The 24075-nt window shown below is 44.2% G+C and overlaps 1 protein-coding gene across 1 annotated transcript in view; it reads right to left on the bottom strand.

Moving 5' to 3' along the window:
• The window catches only part of hook2 (hook microtubule-tethering protein 2), a 50781-nt gene extending 27151 nt beyond the window's left edge, over positions 1 to 23630 (bottom strand). Inside the window, exons 1-8 of the mRNA XM_078531425.1 lie at positions 23362 to 23630; positions 19953 to 20038; positions 17502 to 17571; positions 10274 to 10324; positions 7931 to 8063; positions 4981 to 5048; positions 3337 to 3399; positions 2664 to 2741 (exon numbers count right to left, since the gene is read on the bottom strand). Of these exons, the coding sequence (XP_078387551.1) occupies positions 2664 to 2741; positions 3337 to 3399; positions 4981 to 5048; positions 7931 to 8063; positions 10274 to 10324; positions 17502 to 17571; positions 19953 to 20038; positions 23362 to 23406 (594 nt within the window). The 5' untranslated portion in view covers positions 23407 to 23630. The remainder of the gene's footprint in view (positions 1 to 2663; positions 2742 to 3336; positions 3400 to 4980; positions 5049 to 7930; positions 8064 to 10273; positions 10325 to 17501; positions 17572 to 19952; positions 20039 to 23361) is intronic.
• Positions 23631 to 24075: the final 445 nt, after the last annotated feature.

Genomic DNA, 24075 nt, shown 5'->3' with positions numbered 1-24075 from the left:
AGCACTGAATGATTGAAGGAGGTGCAAGTGAAGCACTGCTTCACCTGAAAGGAATGTTTGGGCCCTTGGACAGTGAGGAGGGAGGACACCCTGGTGCACTCCTCCATCACCCCCAACACCTCATCCCCTCCCCACGGCACCTTCCCATGCAATCGCAGAAGGTGCAACACCCACCCCTTTACTTCCTCCCTCCTCACTGTCCCCACCCCACCCCCAAAAGGTCCATCTGTTACTTGTTTCATGTTGTTTTTCACAGAGTACTGACCCTTGTTCTGCTATTCACACATTCTGCTTTCTTACCTTTATGCCACTATCAGCACCTTCTTTAGCCCATACCACTACCATTAACACTCTCTTTGTCTTGTGTCCATAACATCTTTGTCAATCTCTCCTTAGCCCCCACCTATCGCTGACCTTCTATCCAGTTTCACCTGCCCCACCCCACTTAAACAGTATAAATTCCATCACATTTCTACTTCTCTTTAGCTCTGAAGAAGAGTCATACTGACATGAAACGTTAACTCTGTTTCTCTCTCCACAGATGCTGTCAGACCTGCTGAGTTTTTCCAGCATTTTCTGCTTTTATTTCAGATTTCCAGCATCTGCAGTATTCTGCTTTTATCTTTGGCTCATAGTCTTTTCCATGTCTCTGTCCTGTGCCAATCTTTTCATTATCCAATAAAATAATTGCTACAAATAGAATAGAGAGCTAGGCACATGGGGTGTTACAGGCGAATAAACATAAGTTACCTTGTTTTATTATTGCAAGTCTACATGTAAATTAACACAGATTTAGGCTTCTATTTTACTCTCGTCACCCCAATGCCTTTTTTTCATGCTTCTTTTCTTAAGGCTACTGCTCAGTATTTCACCTAGGAAAGTCATTCTTTTGGCGATTTTAACTAACTTCCCTGCATTCAAAGACAAAGGCCATTTGGTGACAAGATTATCATTGGAGCACATATTTTAAATTCAATTGTTAGCAGTAGAATGGCCATGTTAGCTTCAGAACCAAGACAGCTAAAAATGACCCTTCTTTTAAATAGTTCACTAAAAGGTCAAACCTTGGAACAGCACCATCACAGCTGGCAGAGTTTAGCTCTAATATTATTAGATGTCCAGTAACAACAGCGCATTTGCAAAGGGACCATACCTTCCACTTGGCATGCTTTCCCAGCTTGCCAATTAACAAAGTAAGCCATTTCTGCATAAGCACCTTTCTCTAGTTACATGAATTAGATTTGTCAATCAGAAAATCAGTTCACAATTGTCAGAGAAAATGCCAATCGTATTATTTTGCTAGCTGAAGGAAGGCAATGTCAGTAGCAGTGTAAGCATGGTTGCACAGGTTAAATAAGTCATTGATTTACACAGGTTAAATAAATCATTCAACCACAATTTGAATAAAGTCTCTCACAAACATTACACACAATTCCACAAATTTATCGGTGCCACACTTCATTCGTGATCTAGTAAAACATTTTTTAAAAGCTGCTCTTTCATTCAAATGATATATATAAACCTTAGTCTCAAATAACGGTCAAATAAATAATGGTCAGAGTTGCAGCCGTTTGGAGTACACCATACAAACCCATGTCACTATTTAGGGAGTGAATTATACACCAATGCGTTCGATTCACCTTCTAGACAATCCTCCATTTAAAGAGAGCCCTTTCAAGTACTTACTGTTTGGGAACAAGAACTGCAAACCTATTTGCAGGTCTCTGCCAATGTCACTTTGCATCTTTTTGGGAGTGGGCAGTGCAAGTAACAGGGGCAATACCATGTGTCCATTGGACACAAACTCATCTTTTATTCTGTGAGATAGAGGATAAATAACTTGATGTGATGGTACTGGCTGTTGTTGAGCTGAGACCGTTAGCTACAGAATCTGTTCCAACCCAGACAGTACCTAGCCCAACTTTGAATCTAGTTCTCACAACCAAGAGAGTGTTATGCAATTGGGCTTACATGCATATGGCTTGCAGCATAGACATTGTGAAAAGTGTTTAAGTCTATAAAGTGCAGAGAGGTTTCCAAGGAAGGCCACCTAACCCCTGAGCACTTTTAAAATCTGGTTTAATTTTAATGAGTTAGTACTCGCTCTAAGGGTATAGTTAAAAATACCAAAGTTAGTTTACTTGCAAAGGTTCGAAAGTGCTGCACAGTGCTTTACAACATTGGGCAGGCTGACAAAACATGCAAAGTCAGATCTCTGCAGCCCTGGAAAGGTATGATAAGCAGGGGTTGGGGCAGCAACAAAAAATAGGTATTAGTATCTCGATTTTGTTTAGGAAAAATAAACTTCTGAGGCTTTGTATTTGAGATGAAATGTTTTGTTAAAGGCGGAATAACATCTAGGAGAGTATCTTATCTCTTACTCCCAAAGAACATGCATTTATATAGCGCCTTTAATATAGTAGAATGTCCAGTGTGTTTAGGAGAAAGGGTTAAAGTTGAATCTACCTCTGTATGAGGCTGTCAGTGATAGGGTAGGGAGGGAGAGTGGATTGAGAAAAAAAAAGCTCAGTCATAAAGTTAAACGATGCAGGGTTAACTTGTACGTGCAATTGTCAATATAAATTATTGGTCCCTTTCAAAATATCTTGAGTTCTACTGAGCCACAGACACCTTAATGATTCAACTCATTTTTACGCACACACCTGGAGATCCAGTTCATGACAACGTTGAGAGAGTTCGTCCTTTGATTCCACCTCGTCACATAAGTTGAATCTCTTCAACTGGAAAGAAAAGTATGCTTTAATTCGATAATCTCAACATATTACTTTATCAATTCTTGGGTACATGAGAGTAGCTTTGTAGTGAACCCGACAGCAACATCAGGGTCTAAATTAACTATTGACACAATCTGTGAAGTAATTTAACAGTTTACTGACCTCCGCTGTAAATGTCAACCAATATTTATTTTTTGATATACATAACACTTTTTTTTGAATCTCTTCCCATGCCTACAGACATATGAGCCAGATGAAGCACATGCTTAGGTCTGTTTTCATAGCTCGCTTTTTCTGGAACAGGTCACTAGCCTGTTGCCAGAGGCTAGAACTTGAGGGGCACCAATCCGCATCAATGGCTGACCAGAAGGCACTCTCACTCTTACTGCCTGCCATAGGCACACCGGAAGGATTTACAGTCAACCTGTTTGGCCACGTTATGAACACACTTTCCGAGGCCATCAAGTCCTGGTGTGGGACTAGAACCTGGAGCTTATGGTTCAGAGGCAGGGACACTACCCACTGTGCCACAAGGCCTCCATACATAACACTACCAACTTATAATTGGATTTAGCAATAGCTAAATTCAAAAATAGGTTACCTGGCAATCCACGTCACTATAGCTGTCACTGTGCACTGATTCGCAAGGGTCTTTGGTCAAAAGCTGGAGCAAAAAGAAAAATTATGATCACTAATAGTGAAGTGATGAATGCCAATGTACACCGGCAGGAAATCTAAAGTAGATGGTAACAAGAGAGATATACACTGGGAATTGATCAAGACGTTTAAAATCAGCAGTAGAGCTTCGAAAGATAGAGTTAGATATTTTTAATTTAATTATTTTGCCTTTAGAGAATACCCAATTTTCAGTTTCATGAGTATACAATCAACCGACCAACAGAGGGGCACCACAGTGAAACAGGAGAATGGGTATTAAAAAGACCTGATGTATAGGAAGATCATTAGAATCTTACAAGAAATATAAACATCTTTTATTCATCATTGAGCTTCTATTAAATTCAGGATTTCTAATTATAGGGCAAAAATTATAGTGTCAACTTAGCTCTCGCCTCAAAGTCTAAAACATTTGTGGATTTGAGCCCCAACTCCAGGACTTGAACACATAAAATGGTTGACACTCTAATGTAGTGCTACACTGTTGGATAGGCCTTCCTTTGGAGCAAGGCATTAAAACAAGAACTCCATCTGCCTGTTCAGGGTGGACATAAGAAACCTGGTGGCACTATTTGCAGGGGTGCAGGGAGTTCTCCTGTATCCTGACCACGAGTCACCCTTCAATCAACCCAAAAAAGAAACAGAATATTATTTGTGATACCCTGCTGTACATATTTGGCTGTTGCATTTTCCTGCAAAGCAGCCTGGACCTCACTAAAAAAAATGTTGGTTGTAAAAAACATATGGGATGTCCCAAGGACACAATAAAGTGCTTTTTAAATGCCAATTCTTTCTTTCATGATATCTATTCCTAGTCCCCCCGCTACCTCATCCTAGCGCTATACTTATTTATTTAGGGAGTTTAAGATCTAAAGTGATTCAAACTGGAGGAACAGCACCTCATCTTCCGACTAGGCACTTTACAGCCTTCCGGGCTGAATATTGAATTCAACAACTTTAGATCTTAAACTCCCTCCCCCCATCCCCACCCCGTTTCTTCCCCCTCCCTTTTGTTTTTTTCAATAATTTATATAGATTTTTCTTTTCCCACCTATTTCCATTATTTTTAAATCTACAACTAATACCTTGTCAGTCTTTCCCATCCCCACTAGAGCTGTACCTTGAGTGTCCTGCCATCCATTCTTAATTAGCACTTTTCTTAGATAATATCACCACCCTCAACACCTCTTTGATCCTTTTGTCTGTGACATCTTTTGATTAACTGCTCCTATCACTGCTTGCTTGTCCCTACAACCACCCCACCCTCAACTTCTCTCCCCCCGCCCCCCCACCTTAAACCAGCTTATATTTCACCCCTCTCCTAACTACACTCAGTTCTGTTGAAGGGTCATGTGGACTCGAAACGTCAACTCTTTTCTTCTCCACCGATGCTGCCAGACCTGCTGAGTTTTTCCAGGTAATTCTGTTTTTGTTTTTTATCATCACATATCTACTATATTCTCTCTGCTTTTACATTTTCACTGTAAACGGATCAGCCAAATGTCAAACAGGGTAAACAAGTGCTTTGCTTTTATACGTCGGGAGCTACATTCAGCTGTGGTCTGCTTACCTCCTGGATGGCCGTCATGACAACATGTTGAACAGACTCCTCCAGCGTCATGATATGCTGGATGTACTCTGAAAGGGAAAAGTGCTTCAGTTATCAAACAGTACCATATTCATCGTGTTAAAAATAAAATACATTGAATAAATTATTCTGAAGTAGTCTCAGCGACCAGAATCTCGGTTACGTAGAGAACTTTCAGAAGAAACTCGAGCTAGGGAGTGCTGTTTTAGAACGTAAAAGTCCCTCTTCTCAAGGGCAGATTTCTAATTCTAGCCTTGACTGCCATTTGAACTCTGCTGCATTTTGCCATTGAGCAGCTGGGTTGTGGGTTGTTTAACAGAATGCCACATGCCAGCACAGCATTCCATTTGTGGGCCGGGTTGGAGGCAGAGAAAAAAAAAGGATTTTACAAATGGAAAACAACTGGCTTAATGGCAGATAGAGAGATCCATGACCTGGAAAGAACCACAGACCTTCAGGGAAGAGGGCAGGAATGAACAATTTATATATAATTTTAACAAAAAAAATGTTAGCAACAACCATTTGCCTTTTTTAAGCGTTAAAGCAAAGCTAAGTGCAACATGCTGGAGCAGTTAGGTCTGGGGTCTCTCTCATCCCTTTCCCCACCTCCCAAAATTAAGTCTCAAATTCCTTAGAAGCATGAACTTTTAATTTCTATTAATGACATTTTTGTATTTTTTTTTAAGTCATCAGCAAACAGTTGCTGTTCGGTGAAGAAACATTTTCTAGTATAGGAACCCATTCTGATTCACTAATGTCCTTCAAGGGAGGAAATCCGCCACCCTTACCCGATCTGGTCTACATGTGACTCCATGCCCACACCAAAGTCATTGACTCTTAACTGCCCAGTGCACTGAGTTCATAGACAACAAACGTTGGCCTTGCCAACAACACCGAGAATGAAGAAATAAAAAATTTCCTCCTGTCCCTTGTCCTTGACTAGTTTCTTCAGACAAGGAAACTCTGTCGCTAGAAGGGTTCAAAATTAATAAGGAGGGAGTGTTGAATAGACTGTCGGTACTTAAAGTTGACAAGGCACCGGGACTGGATGAGATTCACCCAAGGATATTGAAGGAAGTGAGAGTAGAAATTGCAGGGGCACTGGCCATAATCTTTCAGTCTTCCCTAGACTCAGGGGTGGTGCCAGAGAACTGGAGAATTGCAAACATTACACCCTTGTTCAAAAAGGGTTGTAAGGATAAGCCCAGCAATTACAGACCAGTCTGTTTAACTTCAGTGGTGGACAAGATTCTAGAAACAATTATTTGGGATAGAATTAAGTGTCAGATGGAAAAATATTGGTTGATAAGGAAGAGCCAGCATGGCTTTCTAAAGGGGAAATCGTGTTTAACTAACTTGCTGGAGTTTTTTTTTTAAAGCGGTAACAGAAAAGGTCCATGAGGGTAATGCTGTTGATGTGATGTACATGGATTTTCAAAAGGCATTTGATACAGTGCCACACAATAGGCTTGTGAGAAAAGTTATTGCTCATGGAACAAAAGGGACAGGAGCAACGTGGATACAAAATTGGCTGAAAAATAGGAAGCAGAGAGTAATGGTCAATGGATATTTTTTGGGCTGGAGGAAGGTTTGTAGTGGAGTTCTCCAGAGCTCGGTATTAGACTCTTACTTCTCCTGATATATATTAATGATCTAGATCTTGGTGTGTAGGGGATAATTTCAAAGTTTGCAGATGTTGGTGGAGTGCGCAGATAGGTGGCAGGTGAAGTTCAATGTGGAGAAGCGTGTGGTGATGCATTTTGGTAGGAAGAACATGGACAGACAATATAAAATAAGGGGTGAAATTTTGAAAGAGGTGCAGGAGCAGAAAGGCCTGGGTGTATATGTCCATAGATCATTGAAGGCGGCAGGACAGGTGGAGAGAGCAGTTAATAAAGCATATATTATCTAGGGCTTTATTAATAGAGGCATAGAGTACAAGAGCAGGGAGGTTATGTTGAATTTGTATAAGACACTTGTTAGACCTCAGCTGGGGTATTATGTACAGTTCTGGGTGCCACACAATAGGAAGAATGTGAACACATTGGAGAGAGTGCAGAAGAGGTTTACAAGAATGGTTCCAGGGATGAGAAACTTCAGCTATGAGAATAGGTTGGAGAGGTTGGGACTGTTCTCCTTGGAGAGAAGAAGGCTAAGAGGAGATTTGATAGAGATGTTCAAAATCATGAGGGGGCTGGGCAGAGTAGATAAGGAGAAGTTGTTCCTGCTCATAAAAGGATCAAGAATGAGAAGGCACAGATTTAAAGTGATTTGCAAAAGAAGCAAGTGTGATATGAGAAAAAACTTTTCCACACAACGAGTGGTTTGGGATTGAATGCACTGCTTGGGAGTGTGGTGGAGGCAAGTTCAATCGAGGCATTCAAGAGGGCATTAAATGATTATTTGAATAGAAACAATGTGCAGGGGTACAGGGAAAAGCAGGGCAATGGCACTTGGTTATAATGCTCGTTTGGAGAGCTCGTGCAGACAAGGTGGGCTGAATGGCCTCCTTCTGTGCCGTTAAAATTCTGTGATTCACTAATGTCCTTTTGGGAACGACATCTGCTATCCTCATCCAGTCTGGCCTACATGTGGGCCTGACTCTTGTGGTTGACTCTTAACTGCCCTCTGAAATGGCCTAGCAAGCCACTCAGTTCAAGGGCAATTAGGGATGGACAACAAATACTGCCATTGCCAGTGATGCCCATATCCCATGAATGAAAAAAAGAACAACTCTTATGACCAAGATTGGCCGAACAGATTTTCATCCGTACAAGTCTGGGATGTATTTGAAACCAGGTGGCAGAGCTGCAAGGATAACATTCAATAATCGACTGCAGCATCCCATTCCTCAATACAGAATGCTGTGGTAATTGCCCAGCATAAAGTTAGGAGATATTGCATGGCCCGCTATAACGGTTGGCATTTTTACCTTGTTTCTTCTCACAACTGACGGCGCAGCCAAGTACAAGCTGCAGCATTCGGCCGAGCTCTGCTGCATCCGAGTGTTCTCCGATTAGATTAACTTCTGGCAGATTGTACTCAGAAATCTGGTGACCTAGAACCTGAAGAAAAATATATTTTTGAAACAAAGTTAACTTGAAACACTCATTAATAATTCTACAGGGCAACAGACTCTGTCAAAATCAAAAATTTAATAGTTGGAAAACACTTCTACAAGCAGGTATAGTGTCTTTGTTTTGAAGGTGTATTTTCAAAGCTGCAATATTCAGTATTAATGTCCATAACTAATGGGGATTGCTGGGTCTAGTGTTATAGGATATGGGAAAACTGATGCTTCCAGGCTTTAGTTTTGAAGGTTTACTGCTGCCTTTTTTGACCATTTTTCTCACCTAATCTACCCTGCCAATGCACAGCACGCAGGCCAGTCTATTCTAATTTTCTTTCACATTTTCCTCATTCTTCTTTTCTTTCCCGAAGGAACTGATGGGTGCAATTCTACACAAGGCTCGAGTTCAACTTTGCGCAAGTAGTTTTTTTAAGACTTTGTAGTAAGAATTGGTAAGTAGTTTAATATTGTAACCAAAAGGCTATATGTACATTTTCCAGTGGTCACTGGACAGAAAACCAGGAAGCCCTGGATGGTTTTTCCTTTCTTAGCCTGGAGGCAATAAATTCCAATGTAGTGCTCCAGTTGGAGCCCTATGTGAAGTTAGCCAACCCAATATAAAGCAGACTGTGAACCTCTGGTCTGTACGTACTGGAACATCACCATATTTATTGACTAGGCTGTAAGTAGAGCTCTATACAACCCTTCAGCTTGCTATTAGCAGGAAGGAGGGACATTTATATGGAATCTACTCTCATATTTAGGATGCCCCTTCAGTGTTCTATAATGTATAAATCACCAGACACACTGTTTTTGATGATGCTGGTTGAGGGAGAAGTTTTGGTCAGAAGATCCAAGAGAACTCCTTGCTCTTTGAATAGTTGCCATGAAACTTTTTAGATTCACCTGAGAAGACAGGCCTCTCACAGTTTACCACCTTGCACATCCAACAGAACTGACAGATGGCTGACATTGTGTGCTATTGTGGGCTCAACTCCCACTAGCTTATGATTCAGAGAGGGTGAGTGGTGCCAATGAACCAAGGTGATGGCCTACTCACAGTGCTCCTTGGCAGACTGTCTTCTCACAGTCAAAAACAAAATTACCTGGAAAAACTCAGCAGGTCTGGCAGCATCTGCAGAGAGGAACACAGTTAACGTTTCGAGTCTGAATGACCCTTCAACAGAGCTCAACAGAATTTTTTGGATTTCCAGCATCCGCAGTTTTTTGCTTTTGTCTTCTCACGGTGGCGCCAAAGGGTAGAAGAAAGAGAGCAAAGGGGACGACTAAACTTGTGGCCCTTTGTATTGCCCAACTTATACTCCATTATCATAATGCAGCAATTTAAACCACTTTTCATGAATTAAAAAAAAATCTGAATTTCTTCCTGTAATTGGAACAATAGGCATTATATGGACTTAGCATCATTAGACTGAGGAGTTTGATTGATAAATTTAGTAATACAGGCAGTAGTATTAAACATGGGTGCAGCTGACTCAATTGCAATCATTGCTCTAAAGTGATTTTCATGAAAGGCTCCAGAGTAACGTGACATCAAAACTGCTCTGTCTAAACTTCTTTCTGGCTAAATAACTACAAGCAATGCTCTCAGTCAACGACAATGCAGCTATCAAGATTATGAAAAGTGAAATATGCCAACTTTCACACACTGAAAGACACTGTTTTGTAATCTGCTGCATAAGCATCAGTGATCAAAGCAATTATAATGAAGGTGAAAAAATGCTACCACAAAAGCCACAATGAAACTCATACGTCCAGGTCTGAGAAGATATGATTAAACACCAAATTTTACAATAAATGTAATTTGTATTCTTTTGCCTATAAAACAATAAATATATTTCAAATAGTAATTAATGGGCACTGATGCACTTTGGCACATACTGAAGACATGCTAGGTGCACCATAAATAGAAAGTATTTCTTAATAAGTAACATGCACACAGCAGCACATTACACCATTCATTTCTTGACCCAGGGTCTTCCAGAATGAAAATAGCATAAGGCTGTTGTACCATAACTTTACCAAGTTTTAAAGACCCCGAAATATTTTCGGTATTGTACAACTCCTAATGTATCGAAAACGCACATCTATGGTTTCTTGCCATGCATGGCAACATTGCAAATTTCAGATTGCTGATATACTCTGAATATAATGCCAACGTACCACAGATTTAGAGATACTTACATCATGATAATATTCCAACATGCTCTGAAGGATTTTCTTCAGGTTGCTTACCTGTGTTACAAGAGATTTGAACAGTCAGAACCTCTCAGACAAGCACAAAGGAAGGGAATACGTCACAAATTGCAAACTCAAGAAAACACAATGCACTTGAACTTCCTCGCAGTGGCAATCAGTTGCTACTCCGTGCCTAGTTTCTTGCCAGATATTTTTTTCACATCCTGTCTAGCCCAGGATTCTGACTCAGGCCGGGCGAGATCCAGGCAGAGCAGCGCGTCCCTGGGGTCTAGCGTCGAAGTGCAGCAGAGTTGAAGGGAAGGAGGCCCTGCCCCCTTTTTTAAGGCACTAGCTGCTGTAAACTAGGTAAGTTTACAGGTCGACTGAAATTTAAAGGTCCTTGACAGGCCAAGGAGAAGGTAAGTGTCTAGGGTAAGGGGATGGTGGGAGCCGGGGAGTTGTCAAGGGCTTCGGGGATGTGTCGGAGAGCAGGGTAGGTGCCGGAGGGTTGGAGGGCAGGGGGTAGCGGAGATCGGGGAGTGGAGTGGGTTCAGGTCTCAGGAACGGGGGTGGAAGGGGTAAATGGGCCTCAGGTTGTGTCGGTTTAGGCCTGGCCTGGGTGGGGTTGAGAGTCGGGTATGGCCCTGGGTTGGTGATGTGTCCCTGTGGGGGTGCAGTCAGTCTGGGTCTGTACAATAGCTACCCAGAAGCTAGAAGGGTTTTGCAATTTAAATCACATTTTCGTATGGTTCCTAGTGCAGGACAATTGCCCAGGGGAGGGTTTCACTTCTGGGCAATTGCTGTGCAAAGCTTACCTGTGAACTTCCAAGAGATTCCCCAGCACATGTTTGGGGTACCCCCAACCCCCCATAACACATATTTGGGGTACCCCCCACCTCAATATGACGCTGGGGAGCTCAGAAGTTACGGCCCTATAGTTCCAGCACAGCAATTACATTCCAACAAGATTATGGAAAATTAATTTCACGTTGCACTTTTCTATGTGTTTTAAAATTTGTTTAAAAGCATCAGCAATAGTGTGATTTTAAGCTATTAGCATAATTAAGGGATTTAGAGATTGCAACATATCAACCATTGGTGAGAAATTTCTTTGAGTTCACAGCACGATGAACACTGACTTTTCTTTTCTCTTCTTAACATCATTAATGGAGGAAGCGGTTACCTCAGATATTATACAAAGTTTTGGTTTGGTTTGCTGGTTATTGATATATTTTTCTAAACAAGATTCAAAGTTTGCATTATATTTCAACAGAAGCTTTAAGGTTATTCATACTTGCACCTGCTGATAATGAACAGGATTAGTCTCAATAACTGGCTTCTTTTCATAGCCATAAACACATACGTAAAGGACATTCTGCAGATTACTACTTGTAATATTTAACACTGCTCTGGTAGTTTGGTTTTAGGTCCAATAATGGATTGAAAAGACAGCCATAGGGCTGGCTTTAGCAAGCACAATCCAAAAAATTACACTTCAAAATACTGTAGGAAATACTTGCACTGATTCAGCTCCTCAAAATTAAATTTTACGGAATACTTGCAGTTGTCCATTTAACGTACTGTAGATGTCAGTCTCGAAAAATCCCTCCAAAAATGGGGGCTGACTTATACGCCGAGTATAATGTAAAAATTATAAGTGAAAGATTGAGGCTGACTACGGATCTGAGTATAGCGTGGTGTGGCTGAAAAGAGGGGTCAACTCGTACTCCAAGTATATACAAAAACATGATTGTAGGGGACGGAAAAATGGGGTTGTTTGATACACCTGGTTGGGCTTATATGCCATGATTTATAGTAGCCATTTGGCAAGGATAAAGTTCCTTCCTTTTTGTCCCTGAAGCTTTAGGCTCCTGCTAGGATTTGGGCTGACAAACATGGTTGGACCTCCTGAATGTTGCCTATTCTTCATGCTTGGGCCTAGACAGTGATTATTAGCAGACCATTTGGCTGTGTGTGGCACAGGCCATCAGAAACAAATAGAAAGAGGAAACAATGATTAACTAGATTTACAGAAACTGAAGGTCGGTATGGAACATGAGTCAGATGAATTGCACTGTTTGTAATCAGAAAATAGGCATTTGTGTGATAAAGTTCTCGAGAGAGAGAGAGAAAAGAAGCAAAAATAAAATTCTATTTGCAAACAATTGTTATATAGATTGTTGGACTCTTAGGGGCTGTGAATGAAAACCTTGACCATGTTATATAATGAGTGTTTATTTCAAAGTGCTGCACTTTGTTGCAACCTGTTCAAAAAGAGAGCATTACACTTGTTATTTGGACACTAAGGGAATCAAGTGATAATGCAGGAAGGTGGATTTAAAATAGAAGATCAGCCTTAATCCGAATGACCTACTCCTGTTCCAAGTTCTTATGTTCTGGACCTACCCTCACTGTGTCACCCCACATGCAAATTTCCAATAAAAGTCAATGAAGAGTGATTAGGTGTGAGGGCCCAGGGCAAATTTCTCCTTTCTCTACCAGGAACTGTAAGTAAATATTGCTGTTTTAATTGAGGACAGCTAACTCACCTGAGGCTACAGCCAGAATCTTTCATTATCAGCTAGTGCATTCATCTAGTGAACCAATAGGGAAAGATAACAGCTTCTTTTTAAAAGTGGCAAGGCCTCACTACATACAAAGCCAGCATCAATGCTAAGTGATGGACTCATACAGCATGCGCTCAGAGTATACAATGTCATCTCTCACTCAGCTCTCAGTAGATGTACAGAACAAACCATTAATCAATCCTTTGTTCCCAGCTCGCTTTTATCTTCCAGCAACGTTATGATTTGCAAATAAAGATCAGAGTCCACCAGGTTGCGTAACTTCATTTCGAACTGTATTTCCTTGAGAATTGACCTGCTGCACAGCTATAGCACTGTGCAGGCAGCTGGGATCTAAAGTGCTCCAAGCTGAGAGAAAAAACATCATCCAAACAAGCTTCACAGTAGGTGAGCACATACACAATGCAATAATAAAAAAAACAACTCCTTTGACACTCTACAGGATAAGTTACAGACTGCCAAGTCAGTACTGGCAAGAGAGGGCGTAGAAATTCAGGTAGGACAACAGGAGTCTTTTTCTGTTCCCTCCGTTACTATTCTAAACTGAGGTTCCACTGATGTTCAAAGACCTCCAGTGCACTTTCCAAATAGCTGCCTTCCGAGACATAAGCGATTGGATTTTGAATGGGTATCACAGCCAAGTTGGACCCCCTGTGATGTGAGCACTTTCCAGCAGATGAGTCTAGATAATGACCTAGGGCGGAATCATCCCAGGTTTGCACTAAGTGCATCAGCAGGTGGGTAAAACGACATTTTACCAACCAGCCACAATGGCAGCCTCTCACACTGTATCATTGCTAACCTGCCGCATTCATTATGCATTCCCAGGATGGTGGGTGGGCTCTCATTTGCCTGCAACACCATCACAATGCCACTTCATCAAGCCAGGCGCCACATTTAAAGTGCAGTCCTGCGCACACCTCTGTGCTTCCAGTCCAGGACTGCTGCATGGAAGACATGGTCCCGAAAGGCAAAAAGACTGCAGCACCCCCCCACTTCAGTGCTGTGTCCCTTGAGCGCCTTTTGGATGCAACGGAGACTTGCCGTGATGTCCTCTACCCCCGCTCTGGCCACAGGATGGGCAGCTGCATCACCAATCCAGCGTGGGATGTAGTGACAGTGGTGGTCAGCGTCAATGCCCTGCAAAAGAGGACAGCTACCCAGTGCCACTACAGGATGAATGGTTTCATCCGTTCTGCCAGGATAAGTCACTCTTCTCATCACTCTCAACTCACGGTCACAAACACATCACACATCCAGAGGGATCTCGCACCTCAACGGACAATACCACTAACTCTCACTCACACCCTCACATCGCCATCAGGCTCATATCCTCTCGAGTTCGCGTCCTCATCCTGTCCATGGCTCTGCTCACCACACAAACATTCCATGCAGTGCCATGTGTCCTGCTCACACTCTCTCCATCTGTTTCCACGCAGGAGAAGCCTACTCACATCAGCAAGGAGAGGTCCCACACCGTGGAGTGGCCCACATTCGGCCCCTCACTCACTTTGAGGAGTGTGCCATCGCGCTGACTGGTGAGGACATGGACTGTGCCTGTGGTGATGGTGAGGTCAGCTGCAAACACCCTCATAAGGATCCTGCACCACATCACCCCTCTCTCAACGCAACTGACAGTGCCCTCTCTCCTGCTTTTGACTCTGCTGACATGCACTAATTATCTCTACTTTGGTTCATGGGAAGCTTTGCCAAGCGATTGACAACCTCAGCCAGCCAGTCCCTCAGCTCCATCCAGGTCCTCATTTTCAGCCAAGACGACACCTCCTCCACTGAAGAGCTGGAAATAAGTAGCCTGGAAAACCCGTCACAGCGCTTACTCATACCCTACACCAGTGCAGAGACACACACACCTCGGTGGGACATAAATCTAGAGCAGGCTCAGGTTCATAATTTGGTGATCACCGCACGGACACATGTCCGCAGTCGGAGGAGGCAGGTTCAGCTGAGCTCCCCGGCATTTGGAGGACTGCTGGGGAAGAGGCATCTAAGGGATCTGAGTCAGATGACGAGCCTCTGTATTCAGCCTTCCAACTCATCCTGGAGAGTCAGCAGAAGGCGTGGGAACATCACGCAGAGCTGCCTGAAGCTCTCACCAGAGTGGCAAATGAGTCGGAATAGTGAGTCCGTCTGGTCTCTGTTGAAGTGGTGCCCCACTTGTGTGCGTATGGAGGTCTCCATGGGAAGGATGGCACACCATGGAGACCCTGGTCCAGCAGAATGCCAAGAGCGTGCAGACCTGCACTCCATTGCAGGAGCCATGCGTGAGTTCCTTTGTGGCAACGCAAGATGGAAATGGGGCACCTTGATGTCTCTCCAGGTGCTCCTTCCCCTCAAGAAGTTAGGTCGGGCCCCCTGGGCACTTGAAGGGAGGAGCAGCAGCAACTGGACACCCCTGGGTCATCCACTCGGGAATCTCAGCGGCTGTCCGCTTCCTCCAAGTCCCCTTTGCCTGTGAGCCCCTCAACCTTGTCCTCTGGTTCCGCAGAGGGAGCAGCTGGCCAACGAGTGACTCTGGAGGGAGAAGTGTTTGCATGGCAGGGCCTATCGGAGGCTTGTGCTAGCACTCTCCCACGCACGTGGAACTTTCACATATCACAATCACCTCAATGTCCTGAGCATTTTCAATGCTGCCTGCTGGGGTTTGCTTTCAGTGGTCCATCTGAGTTGACCTGCATCTCTGCCTACCCAATGATCACACTCCCATGCAGCACCTGATCTCACCTTTCACTTTCAATTTAGACAGCATGGTCTTGATTCTGTTTCTCGTGCGTTCCCCCATCTTTTCCCTTCCCCCAGTCACCCATTTCCTTTCCCCATCACTGTTGACCCCTCCAGCATCACCTTCCACCTCCTCTCCGTGACCTACCAGCCACAACCCTTTTCCTTTGGGGATGTCCAGGTGAACATGCACGTTCCCTTCCTTCCCGAAGTTCCCACTCCCATCCAGATTCACCACCCCGACCACCTCCTTCCCATCCTTAGGATCTGTGCCTGCCTCCCAGTTCCCACCAATCACCCTCGCCATCCCTTCTACTGCTACCATCAAACCCTCACCCTCCCACCCTATTGTCTCACTCTGTCCCCATTCATTCTCACCATTTCCTCGTTCCATGCCCACCCTCAGTACGCTCCCCAAGAGGCAGTCATGGACTCATCAGAGCCCTCCCTTGCATGTTCACCTGGACACCTCACCCCTTCGGACCCCTTCCCCCTCTTTGCAACCCCTCCCACACCCTTGGCCTCCCCACTGCCGGACTCCACCCCTACTTAGTCCTTCCCCTTTCCTGACTCTTTCAGACATCCTTGCTTCCTCCGCCACCCTTGGTCCTTCCCCCTTCCCGATTCCTTTCTCTACTTACTTCTCCCACCAGCCTTACTCCCTCCCCTCTCTGTACTCCTTCTTACCCTCAGACTCACTCCCCTCTCCACACTCCTCCCTTGGACTCCCTCCCCTCTTTGCACTCCTTCCTCCCCCTGGGCTCCCTCCCTGCCCCCTAGACTCCCTCTCCTCTCCGCACTCCTCCTCCCCTCTGAACTCCTTCCCTTACACCTCCACCCTCCCATTACATCTTCCTCCGCAGTTGCCGTCTTCTCCCATTACTCCTTCTTCCCCGTACTCTCTCCCAACCTCACCCTATCCTGACACCTTCATTGCCCCCCTCCTCCCAACCTCACCACATCCTGACACCTTCATTTCCCCACCCTAACTCACCCCATCTTGACACCTCTTCTTCTCCAAGTCGATCCGTAGACCTTCCTCTCCCACGCCGCAGTACGTCTTCCTCTCCCAAACACAGCTGGACCTTTCTCTCCACTCCCTCGACCATCGTCTGTTGTGAATACACCCTTAGTGGTGACTTTCCAACTTTCGTGGGCTGCTTCGCAGCAGAGCCATGTCTATGAGAATCCACCCAGCATGCCATAGATGCTCCTTCAGTGTGCCTTTGCTGTCGGTCTCCAGCATCTTCTGCTTCTTGGATGTCCGCGATGTGAACAAGGCCCTGGCGGTAAGTCCCGACTTTTCCATGACACACTCGTCAAGGTGCGTTCTGCACTGGCGTGCAATCAAGCTGACGTGGACGGACAATCCAGCGGAGGGCAGGAACAATTCCAGCGGGGTGGCCTTGTAATGATATGCAGGTGCATTACAATGAGGTTCACAACGTCTGATGGTGGGGATCGCAGCCTGCCATCACTGGGCTGAGTTGACGATCGCAAACTGGTTTCACAATGTTGCAAAGCCGATTTCTGGCCTTCTCACCATATTGTCCGCCAACGCCATCGAGCACGCCCGAAGCCAGTGGGCACAGAAAATTCCGCCCCTACAGTGGGAATCACAGGCAAATGTTTCTTTTGCTTGAAGAGTTTTTGTGACCTAGTGCCCCCATTTCAGCAGAGGGCAGGGATCAACTCTGCTCTCTACCTCAAGAGAGTGTACCAGAATTTTGCTCCAAAGGTGTTCTGGCTGAAAATCATTTCTATATTGTACAGAATATTTTGGTTATTCTGTACCATTCAGGTTCCAGCAAACAGACTAAGCACATTTTAGCACCAGCCTGCCTACAAAACACATGCTTGTTTGAGTTGACCTTTATGAAAGGAATAAAAATAATCACATTCTATTATACCTTCAGCCTCCAGTCACTGATATCTTCCTTAATACGCCCTAACCAGGCCTCATTAAACCAGGAAGGATCACTGAAAAAAGAAAGAGAGAATAACTGAAAACAATTACAGGAAACAATACAGAAAACTATGTGAATCATTCAACAAAATCCCAAGCAACAGATGACATAAAACTGCAAAATGGAGAACAAAGTTGTGTTTCAGATACTAGTAAAGGCTTAACTCTGCATATTCCACACGTGGGAACAATAGCATAGTGGTAATGTTACTCGGTTAGCAATCTAGATGGATCAGTGCTTCAGAGCCATGAGTTCAAATCCTACTACAGTGTCTGGGCAATTTAAATTCAATTGAGGAAAAAAAAAACCTGGAATAAAAGCCTGTGGTGATGGTGATCTTGAAACTACCAATTGTTATTAAAAACCCATCTGGTTCACCAATGTCCTTCAAGGAAGGAAATCCCTTACACAGTCTGGCCTACATGTAACTCCAGACCCCCAGCAACGTGGTTGACTCTTAACTGCCCTCTGAGTTGTAGTCAAGATGACAGCTCACCCCAACCTCCTCAAAGGCAATGAAGAAATAAAAGAAAACTTTTAAATAGTGCATTGAAAAACATTAATCCACTTATTGCAATGCAAAGGAATGCCACTCTCCTTCTTTCAGTACAAGGTTGTCATTTCCACATAGAAAACAGATTTAAAATCTCTACTTTGTGCTGGCACCTCTCAAGGGCAATTAGGGATGGGCAATAAAAATGCTGGTCTAGCCAGTGACGCCCATGCCCCGCGAAAGCATAAATTGGCCTTTCCCACTGGCAGCAGTCTACCCTCCAGAGACGGGATAGAAACAATTTCATGAGGTGGTACTACGTCTCGGAAGTCATGACGAGGACCCCATTTCTAATATAGTACTGCCTCCAGAAACAAATTAATATAGTAAAAACCTTATGTGCACATTTCCTGTCAACATAAGTTCCTGTGAGCACATTTAATAGTGACTATGTAATTACACTTGCCTGACAGTGAAAGTACTGTAGTGTGACAAGTTTACATAGGATACTTGCATTAAAAATGTAGAATTAGGAATTTATAATGGAAGTATAATGAAGTATAAGGGTACAATTACAGCAGTTTACCCTATTACAATTATTTATTTCTTATTTTTTTATTCGTTCAGGGGACGTGGGCTTTGCTGGCTGGGCCAGCATTTATTGCCCATCATTAGTTGCCCTTGAGGTGGTGATGATAAGCTGCCTTCTTGAACCGCAGTCAATGTGGTGTAGTCACACCCACAGTGTTTTAAGGGAGGGAGTTCCTGGGTCAAAATCCTGGAACTCCTTTCCTAACAGCACTGTGGGTGTACCTACACCACACGGGCTGCAGCGGTACAAGAAGGCAGCTCACCACCACCCTTCTCAAGGGCAACTTGGGATGGGCAATAAACGCCGGCCCAGCCAGCGAAGCCCACATCCTGTGTATAAAAAAAAAACACCCACTAACCCTACATTACCTGAACACCACATAAACTTTATTGCACATGTGCAAGAGTATGTGAGATTTAATGGTTTCAGAATAAATAAAATATATATCCCCTGTGCTCAGGTGCTGCTAATAAAACCATTTTTAGCATTGCCCAAACCTAACTTACAACCATGTAACCCATTTTCAACTAATATTACATATTAGTATTAAGCTATTTTTGAAAATTTTTTCATGGCAGTTTCTGGCTAGACCAGCATTTATTGCACATTCCTAATTGCCCCTAAGATGGTGGTGGTGAGCTGCCTTCTTGAACCGCTGCAGTCCCTGTGGTGTAGGTACACCCATAGCGCTGTTAGGAAGGGAGTTCCAGGATTTTGACCAAGCGACATTGAAGGAATGACAATGTATTTCCAAGTCAGGATGGTATGTGGCTTGGAGGGGAACTTCCAGGTGGTGATGTTCCCATGCAGCTGTTGCTCTTGTCCTTCTAGTGGCAGAGGTTGCAGGTTTGGAAAGTGCTGTTGAAGGAGCCTTGGTGAGTTGCTGCAGTGCATCTTGTAGATGGTACACACTGCTGTCACTGTGCGTCGGTGGTAGAGGAAGTGAATGTTTGTGGATGAGGTGCCAATCAAGTGGGCTGCTTTGTCCAGGATGGTGTCAAGCTTCTTGAGTGTTACTGGAGTTGCACTCATCCAGGCAAGTGGAGAGTATTCCATTACACTCCTGACTTGTGCCTTGTAGATGGTGGACAGGTTTCGAGGAGTCAGGAGGTGATTTACTCTCTGCAGAATTCCCAGTCTCTGATCTGCTCTTGTGGCCACAGTATTTATATCGCTGGTCCTGTTCAGTTTCTGGTCAATGGTAACCCCAGAATGTTGATAGTCGAGGATTCAAGAACATTTCACATCAGCAACTCTCACTTCCAAATGTTGACTTTGAAATACAACCAAATCATCTTTTACAACTTACATATGATTAAGGACCTGAGCAATTGCAACTCCACTGGTCAGCTGTTGTTTGGTAATACAGGGCGATGGCACATGAAACGTCTGGAGCTGAAAGAAGTGAGAGATACAAATGTTATACCAAATAAAAGACAACAGTCGGAAGTACTGAAAGGCTAAATTTTTGAATTACAGATTCTCTTAACACTGCAGATTCTGGTAGAGGGCCTTGGGTTCAAACTGTACTTCAGCACTTGAGTATAAATTGGAAGCTGACATTCAAGTGCAGCAACGACGGTTGCAAATGCCGTCCTTTCAACAGGGTGTTATCTAAAGGTTCTATCTACCTGTTTTCTGGTTTGGTCAGGATGTCAACAATTGTGAAACGCTCATTGAATTTGAGCATTCTCCCAGTGCAAATTAAAAAATAGCAGTGGCCTCATCAACAGACTTCTGCTGCAGACTATGTAGTGAAGAAAATGGAAGAGGGGATTCAAATTAAAAATTGCCAGCACAAATATTGAGTATCCACAGACCAAAGTAAAGGAAATGAACAACAGAAGACAGAACTTTACCGAACAGTCATTTTAAATGTACAGTGTGGATATAACTGTGTTCATTTATGACTGTCATTTGGTGATTTTTTTTTGTAAAAAAGACAATAGTTCAGTCTTAACCCCGAATTGATGGTTTAATCATTCAAACCATTACTGCTTAAAAAGGGAAAATGCATCTGTATAGCACCTCATCACATCCCAAATGCTTCATAATCAATCGCTGAAATGCAGTCACTGTTTTGTGGGCAAATGTGACAGACAAATTGTAGACGACAATATCACATAACTGTAAGAGCTATTGGTTGAAGGGGGATGCTGGAAAACAAGTCATTCAGCTCAACAGGTCTACGCCTGTGTTGATGCTCCTCCCATCTTACTTTATCTCAACCTAAAACACCCAACTATTCCTTTCTCCCTCATGTGCTTATCTAACTTCCCCTTACTTGCATCCATGCTGTTTGCCTCAACTACTCAACATGGTCACATTAAACTCATACTAGTTTAAAATTCTTTATCTGCATTTTCCATATAGGAACAACATTCTGCAGTGCAGTTTCCCACAAACAGTGATAAGACAAACGATAATTTGTTTTTCCTTTGGCCGGCGTTGACTGAGGAAGGAACGCTGGCTAAAAAGTTGGCAGAACTCGCTCCGTTTCCTCACATAGTATAACGACATCTTTGGTGTACAATTAAATCAGAACAGGCAAAGCCTCAGTTTAACATTTCAGCTGAAGGTTTGCAACTGTGATGCAACACCGTAGCAGCAGTACCCTGAAATGTCAGCCCAGATTATGCTCAACAACGCCTGCAACTCCTGAGTAACTTTAGTCACACCACTGATCTCCAGTTTCCTATCAGAGGTCTCATCATCTGGAATGTTCAACACCATAATTTATTTAGACTTAAAAACTATTCTTAAAATTGTAAATTCTGTGGGGAAAATTTAATCTGCATTGTTCAAACGCTTTCAAACTCTCACACCTGGATCATGAAATATTTAAATTGTTCTCTTTAAACATAATCAAATGCCTGATACATCAGGCAAACTACTTGTGAAACAATCAGAGAACATCACAGCCAGGAAGATGCAAGTTTGACATATCAAAACCTGTACTAATCTCTCTTTCTTGCACGCTAACCATACTTTTTATTAATCTACCTTTTCGAGCAAATACTTTATATTCATTAAAGAAACAAATTCATTATGAAATATATTCAGAACTACTGAGCAAACTGAACAGATGCTGATTATCAAACGAAAAAGTGCAGCATCTGTGGAATAGGGGCAATGTTAACGTCCTAGGTGTAATGAGTTTATGTCAGAACTGGAATATATTACAGGTGGAAGCCCAGGAAAAGGATGAGAGCAATGGAGAAAAAAGAAAGGGGTGGACTGAGGGGAGTGGAGGGGAGGAGAAGACGACAGAGTGGAGTTGAGACCACAACCAGATCAACCATGATCTTAGTGAATGGCCTATTCCTGCTCCTATGTTCCTAAGACCACATGAACAAGAGAGCAAAAAAAAGTAATAAACTGTAAAGTAATTAATAGAGAAAGGAAGACATATTTGGTGGCAGGGTCATGTTAGAGGCGGGAGAATTGACAGAAGAACTTGCCAACTCACCAGCAACACAACGCGGGAGGCTGGTAAGTGAGGGCTGGTGGACCCCGTCACGATCCTGAGTGTGGAAGGACAGACTCAGTCGAGGGCCTTGATAGGTGGAGAGTCCTCAACTGAGGGAAAAGTAGGATATTTCCAAAGCTCTAGTGTGGAAGGTGGCAGCATCAAGAGCAGGGAGAAACTGGGGGAAGGGAACAGGATCTTTACCAGGAAACCGAGTGGGGAGAAGTATAATCCAGGTAGGTGTAAGAGTGGGTGGGCCTGTAACAGAGACAGCATGCCCCCTGAGGTAAAGGAGCCCATTAAGGATTAAAGCAAAATACAGTTGATGCTGGAGATCTGAAATAAAACTGAAGAAAAACTCAGCGGGTCTGGCAGCCTATACGGAGAGAGAGAGAGAAAATGAGCCCATGAAGCTTTCTAGCTAACTTGCTTTAACCATCCACAGAGAGAGAAAAAAAATCAAGGTTGACGCTCAGTGCAGCGCCGAGGGAGCGCAACACTGCCAGAGAGGGTGCCTTGTCCTCGATGACACGTTAAACTGAGGCCCACCAGGTGGATCCCACTGTCAAAGATTCCCACGGCACGACTGTGAAAGTTACCCCCTGGAGTCCTGGCCAATACTTATCCTTCAGTCAACATCACTTATATATATATATATATATATATATATATATATATATAAAAAAAGAGTACAGGATTATCTGGATCATTATCACATGGCTGTGCGTAAAAATAAACTTATATGTTTTCCGGTGACAGTGACCACACTTCAAAGAGGTACTTCAATTGGCTGCAAAGTGCTGTGGGAGATCCAGAGGCTGAGAGAGGCGCTATATAAATGCAAGTCTTGTCTTTGTTTTTTTTTTCTTCATTCTGGCCCTGTGGGATGTCTTCCATTCCACCCCCCCTCTCTCTCACCATCCCTCCTTTCTGGGCTTTAAGCTATGCAGCCAGCTCTTGGTTTTCACTCAAATCTCTTTGCAGCTTATACCCTTCAACCTGCTCCATCTGTGATGTCTTCCAGTTCTGCAGAAAGGGGGAATAGTACCTGAAAAATGTTAACTTTCTTCCCCTAAACACCTCTCTCTCTACTTTTTTTGGGGGGGGGAGGGGGATGGGGAGAGGGGCCTCCCACTTGAAGCATTAGCTGGAACTTAGGAGTTGCTGCAGTGAGTTGTCTCTTTAAAAAAGAGTAAAAACTGGGCAGCTTGAGGGGGGGAAGGGCAAAGGAACCGGTTATAAATCTCACCCAGAGTAAGAGGCTGTCGCAGAGCTCGGCTTTGTCCAAACTCATTCTTTTCTCTTGTGGTGTGAGCTGTACTTCAACGACGACGCCACCGCCTTCTGCTCCGTGTGAGAGGTCTCTCTCTTCTCCCCCTCTCGCTCGCTTCTATCCCTCACGCTTGGCTTCGTTTTGCCTTCGCGCAATCAATCCGTCCCCATCGGCTTCCGTACCAACCGCCAACCGACCCCAAAAAACCTCCCCCCCCCCTAATGCGCCTGCGTCAACCCACCAACACCTCCCCCGCGAATGCGCCTGCGTCAACCCACCAACAAACACCCCCCCCCCGCTAACGCTCCACCCACCAGCAAGCGCGCTACTGCGCCTGCGTCAACCCACCAACACCGCCCCCCCGCGAACGCGCCAGCGTCCACCCACCAACACCTCCCCGCGAACGCGCCAGCGTCCACCCACCAGCACCTCCCCGCGAATGCGCCTGCGTCAACCCACCAACAACACCCCCCCCCCGCTAACGCTCCACCCACCAGCAAGCGCGCTACTGCGCCTGCGTCAACTCACCAACACCCAACCTCCCCACTAATGCGTCTGCGTCAGCCAGCCAGAAACACCCCCTCTAATGCGCCTGCGTGAACCAGCCAGGAGGATTGGGGGGGGGGGGCAACCCCTCCTAACTAATGCGCTTGCGTTAACTCACCAGCCACTCCCCAATGCGCTTGCGCC

The sequence above is a fragment of the Cetorhinus maximus genome, chromosome 28 (assembly GCF_964194155.1).
Source record: "Cetorhinus maximus chromosome 28, sCetMax3.hap1.1, whole genome shotgun sequence".
Lineage (NCBI taxonomy): Eukaryota > Metazoa > Chordata > Chondrichthyes > Lamniformes > Cetorhinidae > Cetorhinus > Cetorhinus maximus.
The sequence above is the reverse complement of the archived record's forward strand: the minus strand, read 5'-3'. Positions and strand labels throughout refer to the sequence as shown.